At 40.6% G+C, this 14,824-nt stretch overlaps 1 protein-coding gene across 1 annotated transcript in view; it reads right to left on the bottom strand.

The window, feature by feature from the left end:
• The window catches only part of LOC118770202 (thyrotropin-releasing hormone-degrading ectoenzyme-like), a 101,014-nt gene extending 88,284 nt beyond the window's left edge, over positions 1 to 12,730 (bottom strand). The window contains exons 1-3 of the mRNA XM_036517733.1: positions 11,154 to 12,730; positions 5,292 to 5,565; positions 2,676 to 2,802 (exon numbers count right to left, since the gene is read on the bottom strand). Coding sequence (XP_036373626.1) covers positions 2,676 to 2,802; positions 5,292 to 5,565; positions 11,154 to 11,875 — 1,123 coding nt within the window. The 5' untranslated portion in view covers positions 11,876 to 12,730. The remainder of the gene's footprint in view (positions 1 to 2,675; positions 2,803 to 5,291; positions 5,566 to 11,153) is intronic.
• Positions 12,731 to 14,824: the final 2,094 nt, after the last annotated feature.

Genomic DNA, 14,824 nt, shown 5'->3' with positions numbered 1-14,824 from the left:
TGTGCTCCCTGAAACAGAAAACTCAGGAAGATGAAAAGGAGAAACACTTCTGAAGGAGGCAAAATAATGTATGTATTTCTTCGTTTTGTTGTTGTTGTTTTTTTTTTTCCTACTGTCTAAGATTGTAACGGCGAGACGGTGCTAATGTACGGACCATGATTAGAAGGTCTTGAAAAGTGCATTTACATTGCTGAGACGCCCCTTTTAACTGCATGCTTGTGTAACTTAGAGAAGATGGAAGCGGTGATTAAGTACCTCTAATTGGAGGCTGCTAAAAATTCAGTGAGCAAAACGAAAAAGTGCTTTGATGAACGCTGCATGTTTTGTCGTTTTTTTTTAAACCAGGCGAAGAGGACTCTCATTGTCCTTGGCAGATGAAACAGTCAACGGATCGCATCTGCTTGTATTTTGGAATACTGAAATTGCTTACTCTCTTAAGTAAAATAACCAGAATAGAGTCTATACACCTCAACAGCTACTAATAATGCAAGAAGAAAAAAAACACAAAGCACTATGGGTTAGACAAGTAAAATAAAAAAAAGAAACGAAATTAATATCAACTTAAAAATTGGCTGGCTGGATATTAAAATGTGTTCCAGAATGTAACATTCTTTTCAGACTGTTTCAGGTCATAAAGAGCAACACTAAACATTTGTGTTTAACAGCAAAGTCAATTGTGGTATTTATTTTGGTACTCCACAAATTGCAAATGTGAAAGTGGAACAAATTGAATATGTACTGGCATTTTAAGGTAGAAGTGTAAGGATGCTGGAGTTAACCTTGCAGGTTTTAAGGACTCAGCTAATGTGTCATATGCTTGTTGCATGCTATGGTAGAGCATCGTTAGACGGTATTTGGGCATAGGGGCATCTCTTAATGGTCTTCAGGGCATGCAACTGCTCCCTCTTCGCCATGCCCATATGGTGCCTTTATATAACCAGAGCAAAATTATGTTCACACCATTTCTTCAACACAGCCTCTCACAGCCTCCGTCACTTGCCTGAATTCACCCCAAACTCTGCACAGCGCTCCCTAGTGTCTAAACAATGTCACTGATGAAATTTAAAGTGGTAAAAAATGACCAAGCCCAAACATCCAGAATTATAGTGTGCTTCCCATTCACATCTTATGCTCCCATTTCCTGATGTACTGCATCAGGGGAACATAATATGGCTCCGAATAATGGGTGGCTTTTTTCCGTCATGTCACTGAATGAAATCCTTGACTGAGAAGACAGATTCATTTCATTATGCAATGAGCTGATCTTTTACTCTAACGAAGCTGGACATGACTCTTGTAACTCCTATAAAGCAATAACCCACCAAGCCTTGTGCACAGTGATCCAATATTATACTTTCTTATTAGGACTAAAATATATCCAGTAACAACAAAGGAATTTATGACACTTACTGGAGGGGTGTGTCTTTTCTCTTTTTGCACATAATACTCAAATTGCCATGACTGGCCAAAAATGTTACATGGGGCAACAAGACAAATTAGAGGAGGAAAAAAGAACACAAGCAATAACTCTGCAGCTGGAAGATAAATTTCAACAAATAAAAACACCATAAAGGATTATCTATAGTGCTAGGCCAGCCAAAGCAAATCCCCAACTGCTGGAGTTAGCCTCACATTGTTTATTCACTGTGTGCCCGGGCACTGACCCTGGATCAGTTCTGCCTTTTTCATAGAATGTTTGGACTTAGGATGGCAGTTGGTTTGTCTGATCTTGGAGCAGTCATTACAGCCAGAAAGCAGGATACTTACATTCTGTCACCTAGACCTGACCCAGGATCAGTTTCAGCCTTTCACACAGTGACTGAAGTCGCTGTTAGGATCAGTTAAGGTGGATCCTGGATCAACTAAAAAGAGCAGTAAGACAGACATGGCACTGTGGCACTTGGAGCTGTGAACAATGTGAACTCTTGGATGCCTCCCCTCCAGACCTCAAAAAAACTAAGATAAATTGTAATCTCCTGGAGCATAAAAAGGCAGGCAGGTGGAACCTGCATCCCAGGAGATGTGCGAGAATGGATGAGACAAATGCTCCAGTCCTTTGGAGCAGGCTATTTCCATTCAACTGCAAAAGTTTCAGGGTGCACAGCATTTCTGAGCAGTGCTCTCTGCAGCCGACGGAGCCAAAAGCGTCAATGGACCACTGTGTCAATGTGTGTGTGAGACGCATAAGTAAGGAATGAGGCACAGGAATTTCATGAAATATTCAAACAGCTACATGGAACTGACAGGAAGTCACCTAACCAGGGCACAGGCAGGAGCAGGCCATGAATGTTCACTTTCCAGCCCAGCAAATACTTGCAGGAAGTAGTGGATGCTGGAATTCTCTTGAAATGATTAACTAGCCACAGCATGAAAGGTAAATAATTTAAACCTGGTAAACCATATAAGAGAGACGACAGTACTGACAGTATTAACTCGTAACTTTAGAGTACACACATGATTTCCTGCATGTGAGATTGCTGTGTATTTCCAACACAAACTATCTGTGTCTAACATGCGTGATACATTCGGCTTTCTGCCGAATGAACTGATGCAGCCTTGTACAGTATAGCACCTTGCACAGTACATAAAATCCCCTATTTCAAGAATCAAGAAGCAATTCCCCGTGAATGTTTCATTACTTCCTCAATAAATGCCCAAATGGCACATGTCCTTACCTAATTTTGGCAGGGAGTACTTCACCTTGAAATATTCTTCGTAAAACTGGAGGAGTTTCTTTGTGATGTTCAACGCATAGTCCCCTGACCCTCTTTCGATGGCATTGGGCCTGGCGTACAGCCGGATCTTTAAAAAGGGGGGAAAGCAGCATTAAGAATTCATTGTTGTCTGTTTGTTTTCATTATCAGGAGAGCTTTTTATTTTTTAAAAAGAAATTCATTCTCTTTTGATTCTGACCTCAATGTACTTTTTCCATGACCGTGAATAACCTATTTAAACAAGTATTACTGCATTTTTTCCAAATTCATGCAACATTATTGGTAACCAACTCGACAGCTGATATTCTGTAATAAACGAAAAACTACTTGCTGGAATCCATAACTCAATGTTCTGGACCAAGTGCCCTTTGGTTAGACTGAGTAGAGGCCTCAGTTGGCTCACTAAAGGATCATAACATTTGCATCATACTGCAACTTGCATTTCCGCAATGCACTGTAGGGGTTTCCTGAGTGAAAATAAATGATGTGTCAGCTAGTTGAAATGTTTACTTCCACATAAAATATGTCCATTTTACTTTGGAGGGAAAGGCTGAATAATGGCATTTCAGCACAGACACCCATTCAAATCCCCCAAAAGCAGCTTTTCTTGCCTGGGGTGAGAAAAGCCATATTGTGGTGGCAAAGTTTCAAACTGAATGTTCAGGGTTACTGTGACAATGGTAAAGTGTTATTGTAAAGTGTTTCATTTGCTGTTTTTGCCAATTGTTCATTCATAACACTGAGCTACAGACACATGACTTTGCTCCTTTTGACAGGGTCTATTTTAAGTTCCCAGAGTTTCCTCACTTCCTTCAGTTTTATAAAAGCAATTAAGTGTGACACTATTTCATTACCCACACAACATTTCCTGCAGCAGCGTCAGATGAATCCATAATGTTGTTCAAGCAATGAAACAAAGCTCCATTTGCTGAAATCCACTGCTCAAAGTTAGCAATGAAGTGCATTGCGCTTGGATTGAATGTAAGTGTTAGGCAAGAGCCTCTGGGTGAGGTAGACAGCTGGACTCAGCCATGGGGGGCTGCACAGCGCCCGCTCTGTGATCCGTACCGTTTGTGACAGGCCACTGGGCAACGTGAGCAAAGCCGCGATGACAAAGTGTCTGCGCGATAGCAAGATAACGGCTAATGGCCCGAGGCGCAGACTGGTGACCGCAGCGTGACATCGCATGGGTCAGACCGGGGAGGCGGAAACGAATCGATACAGAGACATCAAGCCCCATCAGGCTGAATTTGGGGCTTGCCAATACTGAGATTCCTCTCTAGGCATTCCACAGATCACTGGCACAAGATAAGTCCAGATTCAATTTAAAGTAATCACAATATGTTTCATCCTCAACTTTGAGGAATAAATTTGAGTTTTTTTTTAGCTTCCTTCTGGTGACCACAGAACTAATGCTGTTGGGTAAGCAAAAAAAAAAAAAAAAACAGGTAGTAACTGAAAAAAAAAATCACAGCTCAAAGTTAAGGACAAAACATCTCCTGCTTAGAGTAACGAGGGAATAAGAATGCTTGGTGTAATCATGCTCAGCTCATAAGGGTAAAGATGGTAAGGGTAGGGTAAAGGGCTTGCTATGTAACAATAGAAGTGTGTCTGTGTGTGTGAGTGTGTCTGTGTGTGTGTGTGTGTGTGTGTGTGTGAGAGAGAGAGAGAGAGAGAGAGAGAGAATAAGGACATAAAAACGTATGCTGATAGTTTGTACTTAGGATAAAAATTCTTCAATTACATGGTTTGGATTTAACATGGAAAAAAAAAATATAAATGTGTGAATTATTTTTGACAGTTGCAGTCATTTCTGTGGCTATTTCAGTTTGAAATAATAGAGACATACTGTATGAGCAGTACAGAAAAGTAACACCTCTGCTTCAGCTTGTCATTAAATTTAACTTCTTTCATGACACATATTAGAGTGGATTAAATTTATTCTCAGGTGAAATAGACAAACAAATATGGTACAAAACTAAAACCAAAGTTTTTATAATCTAAAGATTCGATAAATACAGCCCAGTGGAACAGATTTCCCCATAAAGGAAGTCTTTAAGTCTTTCCCATGCAATATTAAGGTAACTGGTGCTTTTTACTGAGATATCTTGCTAGTGTTATGCAAAGAGTTTGTTAAACTTGAGGGGGAATTAGATACTGAGGTAGGTATGGAAATAAGGGCACAGAGTTATCTCATGATCAAAGGGCAGCTAGAGGGGCTATTATCATGCTGTGATCTGATCAGTGATACAGATGGGATCTGTTGCTTTACAACATGACCACAAATGTTTAAGCTGTGATCACCATCAGTGCATGGTCAACTCTGAGAACGTTCTAAAATCCTTCTTGCCCCATGGTTGACATGAGTTTAACTGAAACATTTAATAAGGCTGAAATAAACAATGACAATGAGTACAGAACTCTCAGAGGATGCAAAACATTCAACTGAAATACTCTTTGAAGAGTGAAAAAAAAATCTCAGATAATTGCTTTTTATCTATTTTTCTCTCCCAGTCCATAAGCAGCCATGTGAGGCCCGATCAATACATTACTGGAAGAAACAATGAATCTGCTTACCGCCACACCACTATCGGTGAAGGTTTCCTTGTAGGTGAAATTGCAAACAGCCCATGCCAGGTAATAGGTGGACATGCGGGGAGTCCGAAAAAAATGATCGGTCACCCATCCGTCTTCGTCCGGGACGGTCAATTCCACCGGCATGTTGGAGAGAGACAAATACGAGCTTTCGTGCTTCAGGCTGACTTTAAAAATCGCTTTGTAGATGGGTTCATCGAAACACGGAAAAGCTTTTCGTGCGTGGGTTGGAGAAAACTGAGTTACGGCCAGGTACCTGCAAGTACAGAGAAAAAAAGCAAGAGATTTGATTAGATTAACAAGGAGATAAAGCAAAGATGCAACTGCAGAGCAAAGCCAGAGGGATTCTTCACCTTTATATGATCTTTAAGAACAATGTCACAAGCTACTGTATTTCTTCAATGTGAATATGTCTTCAAAAGCATCAGTAGTTTTTGTCTTGGATAACCACAATGGTGCAGACCGGCAAGTCTGACTTCACACATGCACACTGGTTGGTCAGGAATGCTGTATCCAAACAGTAATGATATAATACAATCAATTCGGTAAAAAAGACAATGAAAACCTACAGCATGGTAATCCCACTAAAGAATTAGCCATTCTTGCTGTACATCATATCGCTGGTCAGTGAATGTCATGTGACAAGCCAATGTCATTGTGATTCAAGAACAAGCCTCTTTTACGACATACTCTGATATTTGTCAAAGAAAGCCATATTCACTTCAGGCCAGAATTATGTTTTAGCTGTGCACAGATGATGGAAAATATTTATCTGACACATGCTAAGTTCCAATAACACAGGCACAACTAAATGTCAATGGCCCTTATCGAATTTCTAAACTGTTTTCCAGTAGACGCCATGAAATATCACAAATTGACTTTTAAGTTCATCATAAATTTTGCTCTTTGCCAGTGAAACAGTGAATCTCACTAACATCAACGTGTGAGCCAGTTTATATCTACTCAGATGTTGTGGTTTGAGGCCATGCCAAAAAGTTCTCAGAGAGCAATAATAACAGTAAAAACACCATCAGTAAGAAAATGAAGATAATTCAAGAAATCAGCTCTCTGCGTCCGCAGTTTTTGAAGTTTGCAAGTTTTGCAAAGCACTTTCCCCTCATCTAATTATCATTCTCCAAAGCTCCAGATTCACCAGCTACGCTTCTTATTACGGTATCATGAGCTTGAAATACAACAGACCTGGGATTTGCTCTGAGTTGTTGGGAGGAGGAAATGACTTCTGAAAGCTAAGGTTGCAACTACAATATCGTCTGTGGCAGTCCTTAAGACAATCACAGGTACAATATATTAGTGTGGGTTTACCTTCTTTCCACCAACTTCAAACAGCAAGTATCAAGGCAACTTCAGATGTGGGAGGGGGGACTGACTCCAGCTACTCGATGGGACCTGAATTACCTTTCAGGCCCAACGCTTTCCTGTCTGCACAATCTAGCTCCCCTCATGTCTCTTTATGAATGTGGTGGTAATTTGTTCTTTATAATTAAAGCAGTTGTTTTAATGGTCTGCTTGTGCAATGCTTCAGCTGTGTTTTGTTCCAAGCTCATTTGGAATAACCTGGGGGGTCCTTGGGTAAGCCATTTGTTTGCAGCGGCCCGGGCGCTCTGATGGGTTTGCCAATATATGTGTCAACTTAAGTGCCTCCTCGTTGGAAACACATGGCAGAGTGATAGCGTGGAAGTAAAAAAGAAAGACGATGAACCCTGAAGACAATTGTGGAAGGCTGTGAAAACAATCTCACAGCAGTCAGCAGGTCCTGGGGCCTCTGAAAATGTTACTTGTTTTGAGCAAGTGTTTCTGACTGCGTGTATGAACAACACCACATACACTGCTGGGGAAACACTGGGCCTGGATGTTTCTGGCTGTTCAACAACTGCTGAGCCTTGGCAAATTATGTACTCTTGGCATTTTACAAACTGTCTCTGCTCACAAAGTCACTTGGATATTGTTTTAAAATAATATCCAGTAAGTCTATACCTAGGGACAAACGTTTCAGCATTATGGCAAATGACAGTATGTATGAATGTTGTGCAGATACATAGATACAGAAGTAGTTTTTACCATACTGGGTGTAGCTAGAGATTGCCAGAGACCTAAAACCATGATGAGCAGTCTTCAAACATACAGTCTATGCACAATGTACCTGCTAAATATCAGATAAACGAGCGAACACTATGAAAAGTGTGCTTACATGTGTGAAAAATGGGTTAAGCAGCCATAATGAGAGTGCAAAGTTAATTTGGCTTTCAGCACTTAGCACTTAGCATAACTGGTATAGCTGGAATTCACAAAAAGCTATGGCAACAAGTGTGTGCAGATGCAGAGACCATGGCACAAAAGTTTGCCAAAGATAAATGACTGCTCAGTTAACACCCATAATGGATGTGACCTAGGGCAATGCATCTCACACATCTTGGCCACAACAAAACAGGTCCCATATATTTTACTTCAGAGGAGGACCCTCTGAAAGATTCAGCCTTCATACCTTTCATCCAATTTCTAAACAGAAGACATCACCATGTATCTGCAGCGCACTGATTGCATCAAACATTTTTCTATGTGATGTTTGGTGTCTTGGCTATTAACAGAAAAAAAAAACGCTTTTGACATACACATTTGGCATTGTGTATTTCAGCCTTAGTTTGTAATAAGGCCAGCTTGTTCCCTCTTGGTGGAGGAATGGAAGGTTCTAGGTTTACAACACAAGAGTCTGAACGCTCAGTGCATGCCACTACTTGATACATTTCATATGATGTGTCGCATTCTAATTTTTGACCAGAGGTCTCCTTTGTGGAAGATTAGAATAGATCGACAGCAGTGTTACAAAAAAAAAAAAAAAACAGAAAAACCTTGGACCCAAAACTGATCTCATGGGATGAACCACCACAGTGTGATCTGCTTAAGGCAGAACCGCTAGCACAGAGACGCCTTGGAAGAGCTCCAGCTTCAAATTGTCTGAGAAACACTGGCATGGCGCCAAGCCAACATTATTCTGGAAAACAAAGACTGGCTAACAAAACTCAACGAGGAGAGGAACAGAATAGGGACCACAAGTGGCTAATTAATTGAGTCTTAAATACATGTACATTCCATATACTTCACTGCTGTGGTTAAGAAAAAAAAAATCAATGTCATTACCACGGCTGTACCATTTCCAAATCCAACGTCTCCTCTAATAATGCTCAGCAATCCATCTGTTGGCTCAGATGAGGAGTATTGCATTGCAATGTTTAATAGCACCATGATATTAATGTCAGGCAGTATGATCCATTTCAGTTTTTTGTGAACACAATCATTACTCACTTCTACAGTCGCACAAAAGAAATAGAAATGTACAGGATGTCATTGCTGGCAAAATCACATAATAATAGCATTGATTCACCATCATGTGGCTATCGCAAGTACCCATAATCCAGCAGCTGTTATCTTGTGCAAGTCACTGTGCATTTGGAACCTCATTTCCAACCCCAGTACCTAGAGTATTTCCATTGCCAGACTCATAGAAATCAACATCAGGGATATACTATCAGCTTGTGAGGCTAGGATGAGCCCCTCCAGCTGTCCACAGGGGTGAATACTGAATCTGACCATAAAGGCTGATTTTTGATCAGTTTTTTCAAAGAATGCCAGGGTTATGATTTAGCTGGGTAGGCTCAACGTAGATCACTTTTTGGTTTACCCAGAACAAATTTACAACAGATGGGCTTGAGACACTTCACTGGGTGCAGAACTATTACAAAGCAGCTGGTGGAATTGTCTACGCCATTGGTTAACTGACTGATTTAAATCCAGTTAAGAGTTTGAATGACCTTCGTGTTTGACTCTCCTACCACTAATCATAACTTGTTACAACATTATCATTGTCATCACACTTATTTCCTGTTTTGTTGTTCCTTTTTTCCTGTTTTCCTGTCTGAAGGACACCTAGGTTGTTCTTGGTGCAACTATAAGTAGTTGACCTCACCGTTTTCATTTAACACATTTATCTGACTTAAGTGTCCTGCCACAAGTAAGGAAGTATGTGAAAACAAATTCCACTGAGTGCTTTTATTTGGATGTAAAAAGTGCACACCAAAGCCCAAATTCAATCTAATTGCAAGGAGCTGTGTCCTCAACTTTAAGTGACAAACATAAGAAAGTTCTGATTTTATTTTATTCTTACTCAAAAATTTCCGTTAATGACAGAGACAGGAGAGATCATAATGCTGTGTAGGTGTCAGAAAAAAACAGCATGCATAGATTCATTACAGTTAACAAAGAGCATGTTGCTTTTAGAGTGAATTTGAGTCTAAGTCAATGGTCCCAAGCTCAAGACAGAAGTTGCATCTAAGTGCTGATCTGGTACCTGATTTCACAACCACAATTCTAACATTACCAATTACAAGCTAAATGACAACACTGGTCCTGCATCAGCACTTGTGGCAGCTCTTGCCTGGAGCTGGTTTTTAAAAAGGTGATTTATAATTCCCGGCATGTCCAACCGAATACTTTCCTTCCATCCATCTATCCATTTATTTATTTATTCATTCATTCATTCCCTGAGTTTCCTTCTAAACGTCTCTCTAAATCGTTAGTAAGTATCCATCCAGTTCATTCTGCACAAAATCCTTACCACCTCAGTAAATATAATAATACTTTACTCTTGTCTTGCAAGCACAGATCCGACTGTCACTAAGTTATCATTATATCAAAGACGGATGCAAAATGGACTAAACATGGCCAAAAGTGCTATAATTTGTTCGTTTATTTATAGACAACTAGTCAAGTGAAATCATTTTTGCAATCATTACAGTAAATTTCACTAGTGTATTTTCCAGATGTTGTCTCTCAGTTGAAGGTATTTCAGTGAGAACAAAGTCATTTCATTTAAAGTCATCTTAGCCCAGGCACGCTTTCCACCCTTGAACAAATACAAATTAAATTTGCAGAAACTTTGACGCGGCTAAGAGTATTACGAGCTAATCTTATTACTGGACTGGAAAAAGAGAGGAAAGCCGTACAAATCCTTGAATATTTTACGGTTATATTGTAGGCTATGTATTTGGCTTTAAATTTCGGCGTATTTCTTACCCAATTTGACTTTCAGATCACAGCAGTCTTGAACAGACTATCAACTCCTCCAGTTTCATATCAGATAAATTCTTACAGCTAAACTGGATGGATACACATACTTCATTTAATTGTTTGGCGATGTTTAATGTCTTATTTCTACGTAAAATGTGTGAAATTTCTAAAATCACTATTCTAACCAGCTGCAACATTACTCCTCAAACTACTCACACCTGATTTAAAGAAATCTTTAATCAGTGTAAATGTCAAACAGTCTCTTTTCAATAAAATCTCCAGACATCTCCAATCTCCTATCAACACTTCATGCGCAAAGTGTTACTGACAGTTCATCTCCCCCATTCAGCAAATAATATTTACTCGGAAGAAACTGCGATACAATTTTTATGTGTCACTCATGCCAGCCGATTAGTCAGATTATTAGTCTGCACTTTTCATCTCTAGGCGCGCTTGTACATACATTGGTCTGGCTGTTGAATTCATAGACAAAGCTGGATCACAGCTGTCAATGTCTCTCTCTGCCCGTCAATACCACATGGCTACAGTTGTGATTTTAGTTCAACTTCAGACTGTAACCGTACGTAATTAGCGAACACTCTCCTAACAGCGGTTACAGTCTAGCTACAAAACTACATTTAGGCTATGCTGTTTTAAAGGGATGATTACTTCCACTTACCTGGAAACTAAAACTATCACAACAAAATAATGCTTCAAAAAAAAAATACTTATAAACACTTAGCACACAACTGAGCAGTTTACCTTCTTTCTCCGTGCAATACATAAGAGCTGCGAAAAAATCCCAAAAGTTCATTTTCTATTTGGGCTTCGAACGTGATGTTAACTTTGTAAATTCTCAGCGGCTTTAATTCCCTGTGCAAAGCGATGACATAGACTTGGTTCGATGGATAGTGGAATTGACGGTGAATCCGTATGACACCCGGTTTTTTGTTCTCCGAATATACCACCGCCTTGTCTACCTCCAGCCTGTCGGCGTGCAGTACGATGAACTTGGTGGGCTTCACGCACTCGAACTCGATGTTCACCTCTCCGGAGAAAGTGAAGTTGTCCATGTAAACTGAAAGCTTTAAGTCGTAGTGTCGCGGCCGCAAAGACGCCGGTAACCTCAGCTGTCGCCACGGCTGGACGTCCTCGTCCCTGTGATTGAAATTTGCATCCCGGGACTGGTTGAACTTGGTGGCGGACCCGTTGGCGGCGCGGGAGCCGCTCTCCCCCGCGCACTCCTCGAACCTGACGCCGAGCAGCACCGCGATCGCGGTCACGATGATAAGCGTGAGGATGGAGACAGCGAACCCCAGGACGAGTCTTTTGTGCACGGTGATGTGCCGCTCGGTCGTCCTGGGACGGACCACTACGCTGTCGGCCCATTGATCTGAGAGGCCTCTCCCGTTTCTCATCGAGTTCTCCTCTATTCCCATCGGTGTGAAAGATAAGCCTTTTCCACGCTTGTCCTCCAGAGCCATACTCCGTTCAATATGACGCTTCGCTGGGCAACAGGGAAAAGTAAACTGTTTTCCGGAGTCTTAGCTCCGGTAACAGTGAATGATAGCAGTCATATTTGTTTCTATAGTGCATACATTTAAGGAGAAACTGCAATGATGATTCAAAATAATTTTATGCAAAAGTATTAAGCCAACTTCCTCAGGAGAATGTCCGTTCCTCACGTTCAACCCGAGTTTATGCTGTTGGGTTTATTCGGTACCATATTGGCTTTTTCTTTATGTTCTACGGTCTCCGAACAGAAAAGATGCCGCACATGCTGCAGTCCGTTGCCGGGACTGATGTTGCTGCGGTTGACGGTCTATCCTCTCTGAGCGCTGCTTGCATATTGAGAGACGCCTCGCACTGACCGACTGCCAGAGCTGCGCAGCCAGACCGCGGTATGTCAGTAAATCCAAGCGTTCTACAAAATCTCGCGACGTGTTTCAGTCACAACAAAAGCAAAGTATGAATAAACAGAGCAAATTCATTGGTCTGTACCTGCTTTACGTATCCCGGTGAGTTGCATTAGAAACAACTTCAAAAACGGATTTTATATATCTGGAAATACCAACGACCCCTTCGCGATCAAAACTGCGTTTTTCCTCTGATGCGAGGTAAAGCGATGGACATTTGCAATAGTTTTGTGTGGAGGGTTTCGCACTGCTGAGACGTCTATGCCGCTGTGTGGAGAGCGTGACGGAGTGGAGTGTGTGTGGAGAGCGTGACGGTTAAAAGCAGACGGGATGAGGCTGTGGGATTTGCCATTCCAAGAGCAGTTTAGATATAATATCTGATAGTTTACAATACGTGATCTCTTCGACTGATATGGTGTTGACTCTCTCTCTCTCTCTCTGTCTGTCTGTCTGTCTCTCTCTCTCTCTCTCTCACACACACACACACAAACACACGCGCACACACACACGCAAACACACACACACACACACACACACATGCACACATCGAACATTCACGTACGATTTGTCTTTGTAATAGGTGTGCATATATTTTTATTAGAATCTGTATCATTTTATGGACCCAAACATATTTTTCATGTCCATTAAACCATTTATTTATGACATTACATAGCATTACACTATATATTTACAATTACATAATTTATCAGACGGTCTTATCCAGAGCTTTACACAGTGCATCTAAGAGAGTGGTACGAAGTTCTACCTTCACACGATACAATGTAGCTTATCTTATTTGATGTAACGTATTTATTTACACTTGTTTGGCATCTACTTTATTTATACTTTTATATATTAAATGGACTTGAGAGGTGACAACCGCCACAGGCCAATTCTCCGTTTTCTGGCGTTAACCTGAAGTACGCCACCCTGTGGACATTCTACGAGGCTTGGACTGGTCTTCGCTCGTAAATGAGAAATTGACAGCTCTCGAACAAACAATTACACGTATGCGTTACGGACCAATGGACGCCGAAGACCATATAAAAAAGCAACGCCGTGCCTTCACAACCTAAAAGCAAGTTGTATTGGTAGATAATCGGTTTGCGCCCTATTCTAAAACTGTTACAAGCCCATAGGGAAAAAAACAAAAAAAAAAAAAACAAAACAAAACAAAAACAATGTATGTCTGACATTATGAGCACTCCATATTTCAGAACGCAAGCGAGTGGCAATCAAATGACATAAAAACAGACACAGCATAGCGATCCATGGGTCAGAGAATCACACGTCTATGTAGTATGAAATACCTGTCATCACAGATCGGTACATATATACAGTATGACAAAAGTCATCATCAGAATTAAAAGCAAGGGGCTCCACTGGGTTAATACTGAAAGCATGTTCAAGCCCTCTTTACATCTAAATTAAGCTAATACCTCAACAGCAACCCTGTCCACTAACCTCTGACATGTCAGTTCAACAGCTTTATTTTTTATTAATTTCACCCTCATTTCAATTTATTGACCCCTGAAATGTCACACTGTGCCTTTTTGTTCCAGAAAAGTGCAACCATGTACATTACCTTCACCATCTGACGAATAAGCAATTAAGTTCTTGTTAACTGTTTTCTAACCACAGGTTATTTTTTCCAAGATGTGATGACAGTTGTTAGGTCAACCTCTGCTCATAATTGTGTAAATGTAGAACACAGGTGTTCAAGACTTTTTGTGTTTGTTGAATAGTGTTGATTTCAAAGCCATCGTATGAGAATAACACAAAATAATTTCCTGGTGTAAAAGCACCAGTATAATGACATTCCAAAGACAGTCTTTTTTAACCTACTTGAAGGATGTGAAACATCCCTTGACAATAGTAACCTTGATCATTGTTGTGTCAGTTACTATCTGCAATAAGGCAAAGTGTAGCAGCTAATTAATTAAAGCAAATGCTACTACGGAGAGGCCAGACCAGCCAGTTAATTAGTACAATTGTAAGAGAGAGACTGCTGTGGAGTTGCCTCTGCACCCTTCAGTTTTTACTTCTAATCTGAAGTTCTAAGTTAAATGCTGTTACATATTTTTGGGTGATGGGTGCAATCACATAAACACAAATTCTGCAAAATAAGATTCGAGGTATGTATAAGTGGTGTTATTCAAAAGTGGTATGGTAAATATGTGCCTCCAAAAATGTATCGAGCATCTGAAAAGTCGATTGTTTTGAAATTTAAAATGGATTTAGCAACCAGAGATGACAGACCAAAGAGGAGTAGATGTTTTGTGGCAGTGATGTGCCATGGTTAAGGAGCTGAACATGTAACGCAAAGACCGGAGATTCAATTCACGGGTATGGCCCAGCTCTTGCAGTTCCGGGTGAGGAATTTCGCAAACGTGGTTTCAGTGGATCTTCAGCTGTGCCAAGGGATAATGAAAAAATATTATCATCTATGTTGTCTATGCAAACACATAATAAAATATAAAGTTCAGTAATGTTCATAATGAGGAGAAACATAGTGAT

The sequence above is a fragment of the Megalops cyprinoides genome, chromosome 23 (genome assembly GCF_013368585.1).
Source record: "Megalops cyprinoides isolate fMegCyp1 chromosome 23, fMegCyp1.pri, whole genome shotgun sequence".
Lineage (NCBI taxonomy): Eukaryota > Metazoa > Chordata > Actinopteri > Elopiformes > Megalopidae > Megalops > Megalops cyprinoides.
The sequence above is the reverse complement of the archived record's forward strand: the minus strand, read 5'-3'. Positions and strand labels throughout refer to the sequence as shown.